Below are 21833 nucleotides of genomic sequence, written 5' to 3' on the forward strand. Positions count from 1 at the left end.
CATTGAGTTCCTTCAGTGGGATGTTGATTTGAGTAATGAACACAATGCGTACTTAGCAGGTTCTGACAAAATACTAATTTGATGTGAAAACGCAGTCCTTACCAGCATGAGTTGAAATTAAGCGATGGTGAAGAGGGGGCAGAGAGAGGCCTATTTGGACAGTATGTTTCCGTCTGTTAGGAGGCTCTTTATAGTCGCCCGGTGAGGGCTTGATCACTCACATCTTTGTCACTCACAGCTTTCGCGCGCCGTGGAGGCATAGTCTGTAATCCTCACTTTGAATCCACTTTTAAATGTGACGACCTTTCACAAGAGATAATGCTGGATATATGTTTGTCTATCCACATGAAACCACTCTACGACGGCAGTGGTTCAACCTCGTCTTTAACAAGCTCACCGTTAGGACGGTTGGTGAACCACCATCCTTTTTCACCAGTACGCAAAGAGAGGACGCTTCATTTGCAGCAGCAAAGTTTTTGAGGAAGGGGTAGAAAACAAAGTTGTTGTATATTCCCTCCTGAAAATCCAGTCCTAGGATTTATAAAATATCTGGTATGAGCATGTGAGGAAATTTTAATCAGTTGCTTTGTTTTTGAATCTATTGTAATATGTTACATGGCTTCTTAACATATTTAAATATTTGATTATTTGAGCATTTTACTGTGCTGCTTCTTTGTATTTATTTTTATGGTGGTTATAACAAATCAATCATTTGTATTGTTATGCATGGCTCTTACACAGTATATAGCACCGTGTACCCACTGTTGTGATGTCATATAGGTCCTCCAGGCCAGGCGGACAGGGCTCTCTAGGAGGCTTTCAGGGCAGCGCTGCTTGGCTACTTTGAATGAAAGCAGAAAGCACAGCTATTGGAGGGGAAAGGAAGGCAGGCAAGGAGGGCGTGTTGGTTAGGATTACGGGTAAAGTTCATCTTTAATTTGGGACAGGCAGCTGTGTTATGAATGGCTCCCACATAAATCCTCTGCCCCTGGTAGCATTTGAAGGCAGGGGGAGACAACTTTGGGGGCATACATAACATAAAATTATAGATGGGTAAAAATTGAATTAAGAGGATGTTTTTCATCGCGAGGTTCTGAGTGACATCATAGAGAACTCGAGCTTCGCTCTCTTGGTCTATTAAATGTCACTCAGAAATCCTCGGTGAAAAACATCCCCGTAATGTACCATATCCATCAATAATTGTATAGGATATTGTTGTAGCTCAACAATGATTGCAAATTAGATGCAAATATTCTTAATGAGATGTATATATACTGGTGCAGAGACGCTGTCACGATGCAGTGTAGTTTGAACTGTTTCTTATAGTCCAAGATCGAAATTGAATTCCATAAGGTTTGCCTTTTTCTGCAAGAGTGCAGATGAACTAAACACAATGGAATGAAAGGCAATTCTTAGAATTCTCCAATGATTAGTAAGTGCTGGCTCAAGTTCTCCTAATGATATTTTGTCCTCTCTTGTAATTTACTCGTGATATGCATATGTCGGGTGGCATTAATCGCAGATGGGGTGGGCAGATGGTCGCATGGGGAGGAGAGGGGGGTTTAATTTAATGAGAAATAAAAATCTTACCTGTCCACCGGCCAGGTACAGCGTCTTCTCGGCTACGGCAGGAACAGGAAGAAGGCAACCTCTCTCTCCATCCCAAAACCCATCACAAAGCCGCAATGGCAGCGTTGTAATTGGTGGGGAAGCTACACAGCCAAGGGTTTATGGAGAGGTCTTGTTCTCCATGCAGACCCCATTGTAGCCTGCATGGTGAATGGGCAGAGTGCACATGACTGGTTTGGGCGGCCCCAGAGGCCGACCAAACAGTCATTGCGCCCTCAGGAGTGGGCACACCACTCTTCCCTTGCTCGCAGAGCAGCCCGCCCACCCACAACTAAACATAAAATGGTAATAAGGGGAGGTTATTACCATTTTATTTTTCTGCTTTTCGCACTGCGAGAAAGCAGTGGGGCAATGCTCCTCCGCCCTATTGGAAGAGCCACCCCGGCTTAGCTCATGGAAAACACATTTTAGCATTTAGGGATTAAACAGGTAAAGATATGATCCCTTTGTGAGGCGTGATTGTAATACTATATTAGGTATCTTACTGAAAAAAGCATACTGTTGACCAAATGGAAAATTACAGTAAATGCTTCCGATACATGGTCGTTTTCCAGCCTTCTTTATGCAACAAAAAATGTTGATTTTTTTTTGTTCAGTCTGAGGCCGATTTGCACACTATCAATTTACTGAACATGCACTCTCCCGGCATCACTATAATTAGTGGCGTAATAGTTGGTATTGCAAGTCTGTGTTAGAACATAATAGCAGGATAGTGAGCGAAGGCTTCCAAAAGGAGCAGCCAATGCGGTTATCATTTACAATCCTGGCAGAGCGGAGTTATTTACAGTTCTCAACGAAACACAGCAACCCCTCACAACGTTCTCGTTTCTCCAGGATTGAGGTTCAGCGACCTGAGTTAGAGAATAACATAAAATGCATGAAAGGTGCCTTTAGGGGATTGCAGGCCACCAAGCCATTATCAATCTTGCGAAGAAATTGACTGATCCCTTGTGAATTGTTAGCTGGAATGTTCTGCCGGAAGTCCAGCAGCGTACATACTTGATGATGCCTGTCTCATATGGTAAGTCAGATTACGGTGCACTCTAAAGTGTGGAATCTTGGAACCTGAAGCGCTTAATAGATAGTAGGCAGTACTTATAAAATAGATTTATAAGCATGACTTAGCACAAACACAGAATAGGAGTTAAATGTTAATGACATACACTCTCTCTTGTTTTAGTGTTTTTTTCCCTTCCACCAGCTTTTATGGGTCGGAAAAACATTACTAAAATCAGCAGTAATAACAGATGCAAAAGAGATCCAAATAATTGTTTAGCAGTGCACGCCTCATTTTCACCATGTAAGGCTGAATCGGGTGAGCAGCATATTAAAAAAACAAAATAGATGTAAGAATGTTGAAGGTAATGTCAGAATTCCTCACTAAGAAAGGTATGGATTTACGCACCCCCTTGGGAACATTCCTTCTGGAAAGGACCAGGCGCCAAAATCAAGGTATATGCCAGAAGAAGTTGCCGCCACCTACTCTCAGTTAAGTCTAAAACACACACTACTAGATCAGAGTGATTGCCAACAGTGAACCACAGCCCTGGAAGAGCAAATCTGGCAAAGCAAAGGCCGAGGAGAGAAGTAAACCCCACTGCAAATGCACTTCCCTGCCACAAGAAGAGCAAGAGGACAACTCTGAATAAAGCCAGACCTGAAAAAACATAACAAGTCCCCGGATGTGCACAGCAGATGCTCGACCTAAGGAAACTCCACCCAAAGAATACCAGGGCATGAGCTGGGACCCAAATCCAACAAAAGAAAGACCCAAACAAGACCCAAAAACCAGAATAAGGAAAGTCAGCAGGATGGCCAGATCTAAAGAAACAGTCACTAGGAAAGCATAAAAACTGGAGAAACAGTGAGAACATAATTAAATCCCTTCTAATACAACAAACGATCAATGCAGACAGGTTTCCAACAGGAACAGCAACCACCAGTTATAGAACCCCAAAATACTGGGAAGAAGAGAAAGGGCAAAAGTAAGGACCAAAACAAACCACAGTGATACTGTCTTCCCTGCAAGGCAAATCAGCAGGCCATGGCTGGAATGGAGCTAAACCCAGGAGAGGTAGAATCCAGACCAGAATGCTAAAAGGCACCACCGGGCAGGCATGACTCAAGGTAGAAACACTCAACACGTCCTCCAGAAAGCCTGACATGGGTAGCAGCTGGACAACTGGACGAAAGAAAACAGGATGTAGGCAGACTTAGTCTGGTGCTCGATCGTGCGGAACCTCCATTATCTCTATAATTCAAAATGCGTGCGCGATCAGCGTCAGTACTTCTATGTTCGCAAAGTGAGCCTAACATTCGTTCTGATATGCTCCTCTGCTCGATTGCCCGGCGCTCAGTATCCCCGTGGCAGACTAAGTCTGCCTATATCCTGTTTTCTTCAAGGAATTAACGTTCTATTGACACTCCCGGTAATATATAACAAGCAAGAGAGGACATCAAAATATCTTGCTAATTAGCTATGCCCTGGATAATGAGACTGCGCTCTCTGAGCCTCCCACTATAAGACGTTGCTATATTTATTTCCATATGATACGAACCCCCAGTTTTAATATTTTTATGTATGTGTCTTTATCTATGTTGGCCCTGAAAAAGGTGATATAAGTGGTTGTTAGGGTGAGATAGTTTATAATTGATTGCTGATGGTATCATTTGCACTATTTAATTATATCTGGGGTTCATGTCGAGTTCACTCTTGCATTTAATGAATTTTTCAAATTATGTATTGTAATAATGTATTTCATAAAATGTTATAAAAATACCATAAAAACTGTTTTACTCTGACAAACAAAAAAGAAAATAAATAGCAAAAAAATAAACAACATGACATAATTTGTCTGTTTGAAACTTTTAACATGTGTTACATCTATCTAAGTTTGGAGACTTAATCACTTTCAAACTATATAGGTCAGTTCAGAGGTCCTTCATTGTTGTTATTTACTGTCACTCCCTCCTCTAGACCTAAAATTAATTGTGGGAGTACCCTTTTCATATTATTACAACTTACAGTGAGCACTTGGGTTTAAAGGGCCTGGGTAGCACATACCACATTAGGTACTCCCTTTTAATATTTGTGTTTCTGTTACCCTACCCAGTCGTGTAGGGGTTCATCACTGATTTGCTTTGAATATTGGCCTAATTGATAAGTTTCAAGGTCAACTTACGTACCTTCAGAGCATATACTTGAACCTGCGGACTCAAAACCAACTAGCCTATCCGTACCGAGATTGATCTAAAAAAAAATGGAACCACTGTCCCAGACTTGTTCGGACCACCCGATTGCAAAATTACCACCTTTAAATAAATAAATTAATACTACCACTAAACCGTGAAGGAGACTCCTTACCTGGTTCCATAGCTCCAAACACTGAAAATTTAGAAACTTTGTTTTGATTAAATTAAGACATTGCTTTTGAATTTGCAGGCTGTTATTATGTATTTCTTGATTTTTGGCAGATTGTCGGTGTTTGAGATGATCTACATATCATTAGCAATAGCCTCTAGGTTACCAGGTTTTGATTGGAAGATCGAGAGTTTGTGGGTTTACTGATTTATGAATAGGATGGTATCCACAATCAAATGTTGATAGCGAACAGTACAATATCACTAAGGGTAAACATTGTGTCAACTGTTGCAACAATATCTGCTTTTTTTCCTTTGGTCTTTTGAGAACATCCTAGTCTCTGTGATCATTTAGTGGTGATCTCAAACAGGATACAGTGTGTGTGTGTGTATTTTAAGTGTTTGATTTGCCACTGTATTTTAGTATGATATTTGTATTTTATACTGACATGTAGCTTTTGAGATCTGCCTACTGTTTTACTACATGTGCATTCATATATTTGTATGGCCTATTAAAGTAATGTTTTATTGTAAAATAAAAAACACTGACTAGGGATTCCCATCTTTATTGCAACCGGAACAATTGAACTACCCATAAAATTGAGGTGGCTTGGGGGACCAACTTACCATATGAAACTGAGGACCCCATGACCTCATTAGTCTCACCCTTGATATTACTAGGTACCCCCCAAGACTGCAAGAATCCAGAGAAAGCATGACAACACCAAATGTATTAAATTCAACTGGATTGGAGTAATTCATCATTGTCCCATTACAAATGTAATGATACTGAATCACAGCCGAGGCATTTGTGTACATTGCCACCAGGTTGTTGATCGTTGCTTTGCACAAACAAATGAAGAAATACTTGCGGGAAATGTAGTTCTTCAGCTTAGAGCCATTGATGCCTGTTTAGGCCAGGCCACAGGCATCCATCACAAGAATTACTGGACCCTTGGCAACAAAATTCTGGGTACCCTGCACTGGACAATTTAAACTTAATAAGTGGTATAAATTCCAGATCCTCAAGGCACAATGCCCTGCATCCATTCATAGGTAAAAAAGAAAGCTAACAATTTCAAGGGCCCATCAACTTACAAGACCTACACCCATAGATCATAAAACAGTAGGGACAGACTTGAAAATCAGTAAACTTAAAAAGAAGAAAGATATTTAGGACCTGAAAATCAAAAAGTACTTCACTTAAGAAAGATAGGGGGCACAAAGCAGCCTTTTCAGGAACACTATAATTGTGTACAAGTGTTGTAGCCACCCAAGCGCTCTACAGTGAATCGAGGTTTAGCTAGTTGGGGTCTGAACCGAAGTAACAGACTTTGATTTCAGAAAACTATGTTTGTTCACATAACTCAAATCATAAACATTCAAGCTTTTGCCAGCAACATAATGTCTCACTTTATACAAATGCAAACATGGACTCAGACTTCATACAGGAAAGCTACCCCCAAAGTTTCACATGTAGAGTTTCCAGGCTAGGGTATTAACTTCTCTAAACCCTGGCCTCTGAGCTCTCCCTCCCGTTAAGCAGATTGGACAACCCCGAACCTCAGACTGCAAATCTGGTCTACATGCTACATAACTCTTACAGAATCAAACCTCAGACAGCAGTAACATGGTATTACTGTCAGCTCTTAGACGCCTGACAGTAATACCATCCCTCAAATTACACATATTTTACAGTCTAAGGTCTGTTTTAGCATGGCTGCTTTCATTGGCTTTACACCACCAAATCGATTGCATGTCTTAATTGTAAGCGAGAGACACCCATGAGACATAACTGATATCCTGCCACCTTTCTCATTGGTATGATATTGGCAATATTTTAAACCTCTGAGGGACAAAATCAATGAGGGATACACTTTTTACAAAAGCCATGTTTCAGTAATAAGCAAAATTTCTAAATGTTATTCCAAAATGAGTGCATTATATGTGCCTGTTCTTCACTACAGACCTGGCATTAATAAGACTGGCGTCTTAACCGCATCGCTGCGGCGGTTATTTTTGCGCTACGCGGCTTTTTTGTAAAAGCCGCGTTAGATGACGAGCTCAGCTCGTCACCCGCACACGCCCCCCGTGGCTGATGACAAGCTGAGCTCGTCATCAGCATCGAAGGGGTTAATATTGTGCTCTTTTAGCTCTAGCTGCTGAGTAGGCTATAACCCAGATGCATGTTTTCTATGTGGCACCAGATGATATAGGTTACCTCTGTGAAGAACATACATTGATTAGGGATTTTAAGTGTAGCTGGAAGAAAACAGTGAAACCAGAAACTTGCAGTTGTAGTATTAATAGGCCTCATTCACAACGAAATGGATAGCCACTGGCTACATTTGGGCATGGACGGATCCAGATGGACCAGCTTTAGGAGGGCCATCTGTCCACACCTATTGGTGTGGTAGCTTTTAACAGCTGTCTGTGAGGGAACAGAACCAGTCACCAATCAACACAAGGCAGACCAGGCAATAATTAACACAATTAAACCAATACAATAAAATAAAATAATGTACATGGGGTCAAGCAAACCCAAGTTCAAGAAGAAAATGCCAAAGAAAACAATCCAGCTAAAATAATGTGATTGTAAGGTCCATTCATCCCTTGGGACTAGATGTTCAGCTGCAATAAAAGAAGCAGATATCAAAATGAAAACAGATCTAGACTCTATTCTTAATTTTAGGTAAATGTCTAGGTGTTTGGGACAAAGGTCAGAACACATTCTGCATAGCAGATACACGGTCCATTTACAGGCACCTCTGAGGACTGAAATGTTTTAAGTAATGTATCTGTTTCTGTCAGGCACATAGGAGGGGGGCGGCAACTGCTCCCAGCTGAGAAACACTGGGGAGGAGGGCAGAGGGACCTCAGGGTGGAAGGGTCCTGCCATAAAAATATATACACAGACGTATACATACACATACACACACACTTCACTTATAAGCTGTGTGTCTGTGTGTGTGTGTGTGTGCGTGGCAATACATATACAAACACACATACATTTAAACTCCTAGTGTGTGTGTGTTTATGTATATATGTCTACACATTTACGCAAAAAACGGGACTGGCCAAATACCGAAGGAAGACTTAAGGCTTTAGTCCTAATTTTATGTCTGACATGTCCCTGTTTTTTCTCCTCTAAATCCGGTCACCCTACCCCTCTGACCATGCCTTAAAACGTCTCTGGTCTGAGGTCATATAAATCTCTGAGGTATTAAAACAGGCCAAGTTTTTATTTTTTATTTTCTTCACTCCGTTAATAATTTAAATGTGACTTCATTTCCACTATTTGAATTACTTCAACTAAGTTTTTCAATTTGTAGGACTATCAAGAAGCAACGAACTTGCAACAGTTTGTGACTCGGTTTTTGCTGAAGGAAACAGTGAGTCAGCTGCAGTCTTTACAGAACTCTCTTGAGTGTGCTATGGAAACCACAGAGGAGCAGACACGCCAGGAGAGGTAAGAGAGATTTCTCAGCATTGCTCTGTCTGTGTGGAGAGGGAGAACAGGCTTGCAGATGATGGCTATACTGTCCAACTATACAGAAAAATGTTCTTTAGTGTCACATAAGTATACTATATTGCCTTAAAACAGAAACACCATGCAATCAAACATCTCTTCATAGATATTTGGCTACATGATACACAGTTGACTATTGGCTCCTTCAGCACTTGACTCTCAGTAATGGATTGGGTCAAGCAGTCCAAGGCTTTTAGGGGGGGAGGTGGATACAGGGAGTGGACACAGGCTCACAACTCAAAGTACACGCAGCAGCAGTAGCAGCAATAAATTATTGTCCAGCCACCTACTTGGTTTTATGAAAAAAGGAGTATTTTACTTTACCGCTACCAACACAAAGGGAAATACGACATGAACAAACAATTTCCACAGGTTACCTGAGGTGAGGGCTTTAGTGTTTCTTTCTTTAGGTAGTTCCCTGAGTCCCACTCCCTCCCCACTCCAGCGATAGTTGTTATTCCCCATTCACTGTAGGCACCATTCAGGTGAAGTCTCACTAGTAGTAAGAGTCTCAGGAGTCCCACTCTGACTCTGTATTTAAAGTCAAAAGTGTTAAGGGCACCGAAGGGGTATCTGGCAAGCAAGTTCTTTCCGGGTCAACTGGCCTGAAATCAGTCTGGCCCACACCTGCAGGATCATTACGACCTGAGTCTCTGAGCACACCCCGTCCATGAGAGGAGATGCAGCAGTCGTCTCAGGTAAGTTCTGTACCTGTTATAGGCAGCTGCTCTCAGTGCTAGTGAAGCTCCTAGCTACCTGAGGTTCTTTGTAGCTCTGTAAGTTCTTTGGTTCTTTCCACAGCGAGTGGGGGATGGTGAGGAGTAGTGCGAAGGTCCCGACACTCGTCCTCATGCACAGTGCAGGTCCATAAACATCCCCATGGCATCCTCTCTTCTTCAGTGACAAATCCATCCAGGTAACACTACTTGCTTTGTCCTGGCGGCCTCCTCTGGCATAAGAGGTCATCATCTTTCGACTGCACACAATAGCTGACCTGATTAGCAAAGCAGATGTACTCATGGCAGCCCCTCATGGCATTTGGGGTCACCACCGCACAAGTGCTACAGCCTTCTCAGCACTATAATCTCTTCCCAATGGTCCATCCCTCCAAACAGGGTTGTGGGGCTTTCCACACTGTACACGAGCGATGAACCATTCAGCACTTCACGGCAGCCCTCCTCTGGCATACAAGGGTCACTAAAATTCCTGGCCAGTGGGCAACAACTTGATTGGTGCAGCAGCTATCTATTCACACCTTGCTAAGGGAACCCACTTGAAAAGATTCCCCACTGGACTATGCTCCCTTTAATGCTCTCCTCTTCCTCAGAGTGCGCACTGGTCTTGGCAAGCAGACAGGCACTTGTGTTCCAGGGCAGGTGGTCTTGGATTCCCTGGATGATGTCCCTTCACCCAGCTGGGAGACTACAAGACCTTGACTCCCCAGTCCTGGTCACAGGCAAAAGTCTTGCAGAGCTTTTCCTCCTCGCACAGCCTGTCTGTCTGCTTGAGACTTGACAGATTTTGAGGTCTAGAGCTTCCCTTCTTATAGTCCATTTGCAAACACCAATTCTCATTCATAGTATTAGTTTTTAAGTCTATGTTGTGGGTCTGCTTCCTTTAAAAGTACTCACTCCTTCACCCTCTCTTTCTCCAGAAAGCAGTCTGCCACAGCAGGTGCAACCCCACAGCTGATAGCCCCACAACACAGTCCATGAAAGTGACTAGGTGTTCACAACTGGATGCTAGCCATGTGTTTCAAAAGGCTAGTCTAGTCTCCACCCTACTCTTAATGATTCTCTCATCAGCCTCATCTCCTTCCTTAGATGCACCCCGGCCCCTTCCTTGTGACGTCTCCCTGAATCAAAGAGGACCTTTTGAAGTATACTGGGGGAGCCTGGCTCTCCCCTCTCCAATGTGAGTCCCACCCAGCTTACAAGAATGCAGCAATACACTAATCTGTCTGGGGGATTCCAATATCTCCCCATATTTCACCAAGCAACCCTTTTTCCCCAAAAATGGAACCTAGATTCAGCCATGCACTGTACTATTCACAGGCACACATTCACCCAACATATGTAAACAGCATACATGCACTGCACTACATCCTTCATGCATTGTACCACTCACAGCCACACATACACACAGGGCATGCATATAACACACTTGTACTGCTCAGTACTGCATAAGCCATGTACTGCACCCTTCACAGGCACACCTACATCCAGAAAATGGACACCACACATACACTGCACAGCACTACACACCAAACTGATGTAGGCCAAGGCTGAGTTAAGCACACAGCAGTGGAATTTAAAAAATGAGTCCGCCTATAGGCCTGACTCCACTGACATAGCTAAAAAAGGAACTGTTCACTCCTACTGATCAATACACAGTATGCTGCCACACCACACTTGAGCTTCTTAACTTCTGGTAAAAGCAGTAGCCTTTTACTGCGAAGACGGTAGTGCTTTGTACACCCTGCCCAGTCCAACAAGACTGCAATCTGTGAGACAGGTTTACGTCTGGTTGCACCTGCCTGATCTATGTTAACCTCTGACAACATAAATCAGCTTATGGGGTCCATACTTCAGTGCATTTGGAGCACTCAGGGCAAGGGTGCACGTCCATTACCATGCAGAGGACTTTTACGTCCCAATCTTATGCTCTGCGGCCTCTTTATTGTGCACGCAATTTCAGATCAATAAGGTGCTAAAGAAATGATGCTACTGTAATGAACTCTTCAAGTGACTGCAACCTTCTCTAAGATAAGGTCATCAAGCCATCGCTGCAATTGCAATCATGCATTATAGAAGCAATTACTGCAACTCTCTCAGTGAAAGGAGAATTATCTGCAGACGCACGAAACACAGTAGTTCACATAATTGCTGGCGTCCGGAAAGTTTGCTTACACTCTATTTATTATTTATTTAAAATATTTATAAAGCGCGGCTGTCACCTGGCAGGTATCCTGGCGCTGGTAGCTACTCCTGGGTTTATAGAGGGGGGGGGGGTTGAACTATGGCTGGCGGGCTTAGAGGGGTGGAGGAAAGAGCCAAGTTTTGATTCATTTCCTGAAGGGTAGGAGATGAGGGATTTGGCGAATATCGGCAGGCAGACTGTTCCACAGCTTGGCTGCAGCTACTCTGAACGATCTACCTCCGGTCCTGGCCTTCTTACATCTGGTTACTTTCACAAGGCAGGCGGTTGTAGACCTAAGTGTTCTGGTGGGGATGTACCACGAGAACAGACGTTGAAGAGGTCTGGGTCCTGCACCGTGTAGTGCCTTAAAGACCAAGCAAAGGGCTTTGAAGGCAATGCGTTGCTTCAAAGGCAGCCAATGCAGCTCGGCCAAGGCAGCGGTGGCAGAGGATCTTCTGGTCCAACCAAGAGCCAGTTTGGCTGCTGCCGACTGAACTCGTTGGAGTCTGTCCAGCAGTGTCGCAGGGGATTCAAACAGGAGGGCATTACAGTAGTCAAGGCGACTAAGAATAGTGCACCTGACTATCAATGCTCGGGCAGAAGGTGGTAGTAGAGGCAGGACTTTGCGCAGTGAGCGCATAAGGGCTGAGCAGGTGGCGACTGTTCTTGAGACCTGCGTTTCCATGCTCAGTTGGTGATTTAGCATGACGCCCAAATTGCGAACACTGGTAACAGGTGGCGGGTTGTTAGAATTTTCCGGGGGCCAGACCTCAGCAGGCAGAGGGCGGGGTATGCGGCTCGCGGGACAGAACAGAACCTCGGTTCTCGAGGAGTTGAACTGGAGGGAGTTCCGGTGCAACCAGCCTGCGGTGTCTCTTAGACAGTTATGGAAGGCTTCTAAAGGGATGGAGTCTTCGCCCTCCCAAGAGAAAAGGAGCTGGGTATCGTCCGCATAGTTTACTGTGGTCATATTGTGCGATTTGATTAAAGTGACCAGTGGTTTCAAGTAAACATTAAAAAGAATCGGACTAATGGAGGAGCCCTGAGGGACACCGTGAGGGACAGGGAAGAAGACCGATTGGAAAGGGGGAAGGGATACAGCCTGTTTTCTGTCACTGAGATATGAATGAAACCAGAGCAGGGCCGTGCCGTCGATCCCTGCCTCTCTCAACCTCTCAAGCAAGGTCCCATGATTGACAGTATCGAATGCGGCAGACAGGTCTAATAAAATCAAGGCCACGGCTTGGCCCCTGTCTGCACACATTCGAAGCTCCTCCATGGCAGTGAGCACAGCAGTTTCGGTGCCATGGGCTGGGCGAAAACCAAATTGGAATTCGTCCAAGACGTGGTGCTGCTCGAGGTGGGTTGAGAGGCAGTTGCTGACCCAACGTTCAAGCACCTTCACCGGGAATGGCAGAAGTGATATGAGGCGGAAGTTGGACAAGCATTCTGGATTCAGCGTGGGTTTCTTTAGTAGCGGGGTGATGAGCGCTTGCTTCCAGGGGATGGGGACGACTGACTCTACTGACCTTGCTACTGGTTACTGTTATATTTACCGTTGCGTATCCTATACATTTACATTCATTGGACATTGCATAGAATATACCTTTATGTATAGATCTGTGTTGGAAATTACCATCTTTTGCATGGTATTTCTGCAGATTTGTACCTTCACTACCCTATTCTTGTTGCTGAACCCTTTTTTTCGGCATTAGAACACTGACATTTTACTGCTGCTAACCAGTGGTAAAGTGCTTGTGCTCTTCCTTCCAGACATAGTAAAATTGGTATACACCTATTTGGCACATGCAATTTACTTGAAAGTCCTAAGTAAATGGAGCTGCATGTGCCCAAGTCGGTAAAATAAATGCTACAAGCAGGCTGCAGCACCCATTGTGCCACCAGCTAAAGTAGCACTGTAAAACATGTCTCCCACCTGCAACTAATTTCCAAACAATATCTTTTCTGTTCTCCAGATATCTTTAATATTTCATTCCATTAGGTATAAACCTGTATTCATGGTTTCAGAATTCTTTAAAAGAAAATGAATAAATCCATTTTTATCCCCAAAGTATTATCCTATGCATTTCGGCTATTAACTGGGTTCTGTAAATCAAACAGGTATATCGTACATGAGGATAGGTGGAAACAATTCAAAGATCAACAATAAATTCATTCAAATATGACATTCCATTAACATGAGATAGACATTAATCGACAGGACTACACTTTAATTAATTTCGTTTTTAGATGGGATTCATGCTTCACTCTTTATGGGAGATTGCATGGTATTTACAGATGTTAATGGAATGTCATATTTGAATGAATTAATTGTTTATCTTTGAATTGTTTCCACCTATCCTCATGTACAATATACCTGTTTGATTTATAGAACCCAGTCCCTGATGAAGGCTATTTAATAGCCGAAATGCATTGGATAATACTTTGGGGATAAAAATGGATTTATTCGTTTTCTTTTGGCAAGGTGGAAGACTTAGAAGCGAGATCTCATAACATACGGATAGCGGGTATTCCAGAATCCACTAATACAGGACGGATGGAAACGTATGTGGAGGAAATGCTTCGATCAGTGTTTGGCGCAGAACATTTCTCAGCGGTCCTTATAGTGAATGTGCACATAGATCGTTGGCCCCACGGCCGCCGCCGAGGTGCACCTCCAAGGCTATGATTCATACTCATTTTCCGTTAAAACTTTATAAAGAAGTTGATAACATTTTAACCAAATTTCTCTGGAATAATAAATCTCCTCGAATGGGTTATAAAAAACTAAAAATACCTAAATGTATTGCTGGTTTTGGCTTACCTGACTTTTTTCTATATCATAAAGCATTTATATTGAAACAAAGTTCTATATGGCTTACTTCGTCCTCTGTAATTAACCCTCCTAATTGGTTCAATATAGAGAAAGCTCTTGTTAACCCTTTTCCATTACCCACCTTGCTAACAATGTTTAACAAGTCTACAGTCCTACACCATTCAGTTATTCTAAAATCCTCAAAACTAATTTTTAATGATTTAGATTCAAATTTGTTATCTCCTATAGGTCATACTGCACGTTTATCATTATGACATAGTAATGTTATTAAATTGAATAGAAATGTGAATTTCTGGAATTCTTGAATTACGGCTGGTATCTTCTATCTTAAAGATATATATTGTAATAATGTCTTCATTCCCTTTGAAACTTTACAATTGAAATTTAAGTTACCTAAATCTGATTTTCTTAAATTTGAGTTTCTATGTAATTCAATTTTAGATTCCTTCCCTCATGGTATCCCATCTAATGTTAAAACAGATTTAGTCATTTATATTCAAGCTGTCTCTACGTTTTCTCATCCAGTTTCTATTTTGTACAATAAATTAGCTACCTCGATAGGTAGTAATTTAAATATGATTTCGATATTTTGGAATAATGAACTTTCCCTTTCTTTATCTAATGATATTTGGAAATTTATTTGACTTAATGGTATTTCAGGATGGCTACCTGTGTCGCTATACCAGACCAACTATTATATCTTATTCAATTGTTTATGGACCCCAACACGCTTATTCCGTGCTAAACTGCTACAATCTGATACATGTTGACATTGTAAAATGCACCCAGGATCCTTGCAACATATGCTATTTGATTGCCCTTTAATTTCAAAATGTTGATCTGATGTTTGGGATATTATATTAGATATTACCTATTCAAGATGTTCTTTCTTATAAATTATTAATTTGTAAATCGGTTGGTCTTGTGCATAACCTAACTGATTTAGAAGAAAAACTATTTAATTTCTTAATGTTAGCTGCTTTAAAATCCATTACTTTTTGTTGGAAAAATATTTCAGATCTATCTGTTCATGCTTGGTGGTCATGGGCCATTTTTACAAGAAGAGGAGCGCAATTATTTCCGACTGGGATTAATCATAATTCTCATTTTTATCAATCCTTTTGGTTACCTATAGATACATATTTGTCATCATAAATGTACTTTTGCACCTGCTATATAGTCTAATATCATTATATTACATTATTTATATGTTAATACTAACTCTACTTTATAAAAGATGAAATAGTACGTTCTCATATTCCTGTTTCACTTTTTTCCTTTTTGTTATTCTCCTTTCCCTTTTATTGAGTATTGATATTTAGATACCTATTACATTCTACTGTTGTTTATATATTTCTTCAAATTTTGATTAGGTATTTTTGCTAATGTATAACTTTTTTTGTATTGTCGGTTTATGTCATTTATTCTGAAAATTCAATACAATTATTTTGAACACAAGAACCCCACTCTCACTCACTCTTGTTCAACTCCAATGCCTTTGCGCTGCTAACATGATCAGAACAAACATTGGCATAGCCAATAGGTCTCGCCTTAGTGTTTAGCCATGCAACACTTGATATTGTTGCACCAAGGATATTGTGCTGGATAACTAAACACTTATAAGGTCCCAAAGGCGAGACTTATTTGCTACGCCACTGCTTGTTTTATTTATGAACATTCCCATACTATGGCCTGGGTCGTTATTTCAGCAACTTCGAACACTTCTGTTACGTTTGGCCTGGGCAGGCAAAGAACCAAAAGTGAGCTGGGAAACACCCACCTTACCATACTCCCGGGGTGGATTAAATGCCCATGACCTAGAAACATAAAACAGGGTGGCCCAATGCGCCCATGCCCTCACCTGGGTAAACGGCCCTAAAGTTCTTCTACACTTGCGGCTGGGACAGGATGCAGCAGGCTTATCCACCCTACTGCAAATACTATTTGGAAAGTCGACCCGTGGACACAGAGTTATCAATTGGATAAACACAATGGTCGAGTCATGGCAGAGATTACTTGAAAAGCTATTGGATTCCTTTCTATTCTTGGAAAATACCCCAATAGGTTGGTGTACTTGATACCCCATTGGGAAAGAAAAGGGGGTGCAGGAGTTATAAGCGGCCCTGGAATTAATGTTATGGGGGATTTTTTTTGTGGATGGCACTATGTTAGAATGGGAGGAAGTGGGACGGTGTCTCACTAACCCCACAAACCTACAGCAATTTCACTTCTACAGAGCCCAGCACGCACTCCAAGATCTACTCAGGGAGGAAATTCTTGAACCCCCGGAAATACTGGTGCTCTGGACTTTAATTCAAATATCCTCCCCATGCCACTTGGTGACTAGACTCTAAGTGCATGCGCAGGAAGCCCACACACACAGAACACCTAAGGCCTGACTTGCATTGCAAAACAATTTAAGGCCTGCAAAAGTGATAGACAATGGCACTATTGTTGCGCTGTAACAAAAACAGTATCTTTAAATAGCAGGCATAGACTAATACACTTTAAATACATCAACAGAGTATATTACACTCCTGCCTGTTTACATCAATATGGATTGCGGGACACTCCTAATTGCCAATGCTGCGTTGTGGAAGGGGCTGACTGTGCACATCTGGCCTGGTATTGCATGGGAGTTGGGACTTGGAGGCTATTACCAGGATAATACTAGAGCCATCCCTACTAGAGGCATTGTTGGGGTACACCAAAGAGATACAGCACATATTGAGGCATCTAGTAGCTATATTGGCCCATTACAGACGCTCAAGGAGTGGCATAAAGCAATGACCTACTGCAACATGCAATCAGACACATACCGGGAGATCCTTCCAAAGCAGAGCCACCCTAAAGAAATATGGGGGTTATATCGGGCTTACTTGGCTGACCCCATTACCGGACTGGCCGTAGCGGGCACTGGGTGTTTCCCCGGTGGGTGGCTAGGGTGGGGGCAGAGTTTGGGCACCTGGAGGCTGTTTTTGTTACAGGGCCGTTTTTGCAGCATAGCTGCAAAATCAGCCCCTGTAACAAAATCGGCCGAAACCAGCTGTGACAAACAGCTCGGCCGCTCCCACGGGGGACAGCCGAGCTCTTTGTGAGGGCCAGTTTTGGTTCCCAATGCTATAGAGGAAGGATGGCTGGGTGATGATTGCACAAAGTTGTGAGACAATCTAAATTTAAAGTACAAGTAGCTCAAAGGATAAGGTGACAGCCATCCACCATCAACCAGAAAGTATAGAAAAATCTATACTATAGAATGCCAAACACAAATATATCCTGAGCTTGCAGTAAATAGAGTCCTTAGTAAAGCAAGGTCAAGACGATCTTCTTATCTTCATTTCTTATACAGCACTTCTTCATAAGCAATCCTAGCTGCCAAAGCGTGTTTCGTCTTTAGTGGTATAAGCCACAGACTTCCTCAGGGCTAGAATATCATAATACATACAATCAGGAAATAATCAACAAAACAACCGAATAAAAAGCAAACACATAGACAAAACAAGTCGGTGTATCACATCAGAATCAAGTGGACAAAGTGGCTAATATTCTTCTAAAGAAGACAATGCACTGAACCAAAGGCCCAGACCAGAACTCCATGTAGAAGAAATACACATACCGATGCCAGAAGTTAACTCAATTGGTTTTATAATAGAAAGGTAGATACAATAGATTTACATCACCAATCACCAATGTGCAATGTGAGTTGTCTCTCCCTATCTTTATAGGAGAGAAAGGAATTTGTCAAGTTAAAACAGAGAACGTACATAACAGGGAAAAGAGAATATAAAGTGCTCACTTGCTCAAAGATGTGGTGTAGTGCTAAGACAACTCTTAAAATGGAGTGAAAGTTTTGGTACTAGACTTATAGTACCCATCATTAGAAAGATGTTGTTAAACAAACAAGAAAAAGGAGAAAGTGGGATGCCATAGCTAAGCACTCACCTATTCGTAACAGCAGTTTCTTATGGATTAATGAAAGTGACGAACTGTATCGTAGTAATCAATCACAAGAATCTAAGAAGTAAGAAAAACCTGATAACGGGATAGGTATGAAATCTAAAATCTAAGATGTCAATAGAGTCCATATCAAATAAATTCAAAGTAACTCACTGCTCAGACAAAGGTTTGTGGCGAAGTGGTCAATCGTTTCTATAAGTGTGCAATAAGTGTTAAAAAATGATGACAAAGCTCCAACTAACCTATTAATATTTAAAACAACAGAGAACAGTCAATCTAGTTCTCTATGTCATTTATACATCTGCACTGAGCTATATCCACAACAATCTACGTATCAAAATTCCAAGTAATAGAAGATAAAAAATCCTATCCTTTAACTACACGAAAGACCATATGTAAAAATGCTGATGGAAATGTATCTCAAGCTTTAATGAAAACCTCTCCCCGACATATGTAAATGTACATTAATATTCACATAAGAGCTAGCGATGATGCATAGGCCAACTACTTCATCTATAGAGCTATGTTACTTGTCGATTTTATTAGGGAAACTATTATATGGTTAGAAGCCAAGCGCCAGTAGCAATATATTGCTAATAGCACGGGAAATATGTTTCCATATGTACTACTGTGCCCATTAACCGTCGCATTATTTACGGTATACTTGCATTAGCAAAACAAATAATTAATAAGTGGTCCCTCGCCTACACGATAAGTTGACAGCAATGTAAACCCCCCTGTGGTATACAAATAGGTGCAACAGTTTTTAAAAACGTAGCACAAATAATGCAGAATTGTGTAACATGTAACAGAGCCCAAGACGAGATACGAGAAATAAGGGAAGGTCCCTGTCTCAATAACGGTACACAGTCAAAATATCGAGTAGGAAATATCGACCTACCATAATATCGAGTCTGAAATATCGAAGGAGCATAATATCGAAGGCAAGAATATCGTAGGACAGAATATCGACCCAAGGTAAGTAATATCGAAATACTTAATATCGATGTAAGTAATATCGAAGTTAGTAATATCGATAGCATATATATCGATGTTACTAATTTCGATGACACTAATATCGATATTTGTATTATTTTATAGTATTTTATTATGTATGTGTTATATGTTTAATTTAAGTATTTAAAATAATTACTATTATATGTGTATAAATTTTATATAATAATATATAAGTTTATAAGTAAATTTCATGTTTTAGTACCGGAGCGGGTTGTGGGTTTATAGGGGAATAGGGTGGGAAGTAATTTAATTATGGTAAGTTTATTAATAATTAGTAGGATTAATTAATTAATTATAATTATTTGCTAATTAATAATCATTAATAGGGAAAAAAATTAATTGATTAATTGATACATATTTTCTGTAGCGGGATGTGGGTTTATAGGGGAATAGGGTGGGGAGTAATTTAATAATAATTAATTAATTAATATATGTTTTTAAATATTTATAATTAATTAATTGGCAAATAATTAATATTAATTCGTTAATTAATTAATATAAATTTGTACATATTTTAAATTAGTAATTAATTGGTAATTAAATAATATTAATTAGTTAATTACATTAATTAGAGTAATTTATTTATATATATAATTTTTAGTTACTGTTAATTAATTAATTGGGGAAAAATGATATTAATTATTACATTATATTAATTACAGCTAATGTGCTAATATATTTACTTTATTGTTATTGTTAATTAATAATTAATTGCTAATTAAATAATATTAATTAAGTTTGGGTAAAGGAGTATTTTTAGGGTTCAGGGTCAGTTTTGGATTTTTGGGTAAAGTGGTATTTTTAGTGTTCAGGGTCAGTTTTGGGTTTTTGGGTAAAGGGTTTCTTTTAGGGTTCAGGGTCAGTTTTCAGTTTTTGGGTAAAGGGGTATTTTTAGGGTTCAGGGTCAGTTTTCAGTTTTTGGGTAAAGTGGTATTTTTAGGGTTCAGGGTCAGTTTTCAGTTCATGGGTAAAGGGTTTTTTTTAGGGTTCAGGGTCAGTTTTCAGTTTTTGGGTAAAGGGGTATTTTTAGGGTTCAGGGTCAGTTTTCAGTTTTTGGGTAAAGGGGTTTTTTTAGGGTTCAGGGTCAGTTTTCAGTTTTTGGGTAAAGGGGTATTTTTAGGGTTCAGGGTCAGTTTTCAGTTCATGGGTAAAGGGTTTTTTTTAGGGTTCAGGGTCAGTTTTCAGTTTTTGGGTAAAGGGGTATTTTTAGGGTTCAGGGTCAGTTTTCAGTTTTTGGGTAAAGGGGTATTTTTAGGGTTCAGGGTCAGTTTTCAGTTCATGGGTAAAGGTTTTTTTTTAGGGTTCAGGGTCAGTTTTCAGTTCATGGGTAAAGTGGTATTTTTAGGGTTCAGGGTCAGTTTTCAGTTTTTGGGTAAAGGGGTATTTTTTGGGTTCAGGGTCAGTTTTCCCTACTGTTCCACTCTCTGGAGTAGGAATAGTAATTTTTACCCTTACGCTATCCAACGTTTTATATAATTAATTGTTAAAATATCAAATGTTTATTTAATTTTTTATATTACTTACATTTTATTTATGTTATTGTTTTATGTTTGTAAATGTATTAGTAAATTAGAATATATTTCATTAATTTATAAATTAGTAAAATAATTATTAATACTTATTGTTCAGTACATATATATTATATATTTACTGTATATATTTAATTAATGTTTTATTAATATATATGAATTATTTATTAATTGTAAACATTATTACATACTTTTAAATATGTATATTTTATTTATTAGTGTTATATACTTAATTTTACATTTATATATTAAAAGAAAAAAAATCGATATTTTTAACATCGATATTTTTTACATCTATATTATTTTTTCGATATTTTTGTACTTACCATGTTGTAGATAGGATGGCGATATTTTTGCCCTCGATATTGTTGACTCGATATTCTTGTAGGTCGATATTTCTGAGGTCGAAATTCTGTCAGTGATCCCTCAATAACAACCCCATAGATGACTCCTGGGGCCTTATTTATGAAGGTCCTGCGCCGCCGATGCGTCACTTTTAAAATGGGAAAAAGTGACGTACCAGTGGCACAAGGCCTTCATAAATGAGGCCCCTGGGAGTCAAAGCTGCTAGCTAGAAAAGTGTTAACCATCTGGGAGCTCACCTGACGCCAGCGTAGTCCAGCACAAGTCTCGAGAAGTGGCGTCTAGCACCGGCGCCATATTGGAACAAGACTTAAATAGCGCGAGGCAAAATGCACACTTAGAAGTAGGACTAACTCAACAGAGTGAGAATGGCGCCATCTGAGAGTGGAGTAACAACAAAAAATATAAGTAAGTAGCCTATATCAACGAAGTAAAAGCAAAACAATCATAAAGTATAAATACAATCAGCCACCATCTTCAAAAAGTAGAAAGATCAAAATGTTATATAACGCGAGGCAGTATGTATACTAAGATATAGGACTAACTCAATAGAGTAAGAATGGCCGCCATCTTAAAGCGGGGAAACAACGAAAATAAAAGTAAGCAGCCTATATCAGTGAAGTCAAAGCGAAACGATCAAAGGGTGTAAATATGATCAGCCACCATCTTCAAACGGGGAAAGGCCATGACGTTA

The 21833-nt window shown here is 40.4% G+C and overlaps 1 protein-coding gene across 1 annotated transcript in view; it reads left to right on the forward strand.

The window, feature by feature from the left end:
* Nucleotides 1–21833, forward strand: part of NECAB1 (N-terminal EF-hand calcium binding protein 1) — a 1444409-nt gene that overhangs the window by 1003560 nt on the left and 419016 nt on the right. The window contains exon 6 of the mRNA XM_086967008.1: nt 8322–8458. Coding sequence (XP_086823134.1) covers nt 8322–8458 — 137 coding nt within the window. The remainder of the gene's footprint in view (nt 1–8321; nt 8459–21833) is intronic.

Source organism: Lissotriton vulgaris, chromosome 4_1, assembly GCF_964263255.1.
Source record: "Lissotriton vulgaris chromosome 4_1, aLisVul1.2, whole genome shotgun sequence".
NCBI classification, from domain to species: Eukaryota; Metazoa; Chordata; class Amphibia; order Caudata; family Salamandridae; genus Lissotriton; species Lissotriton vulgaris.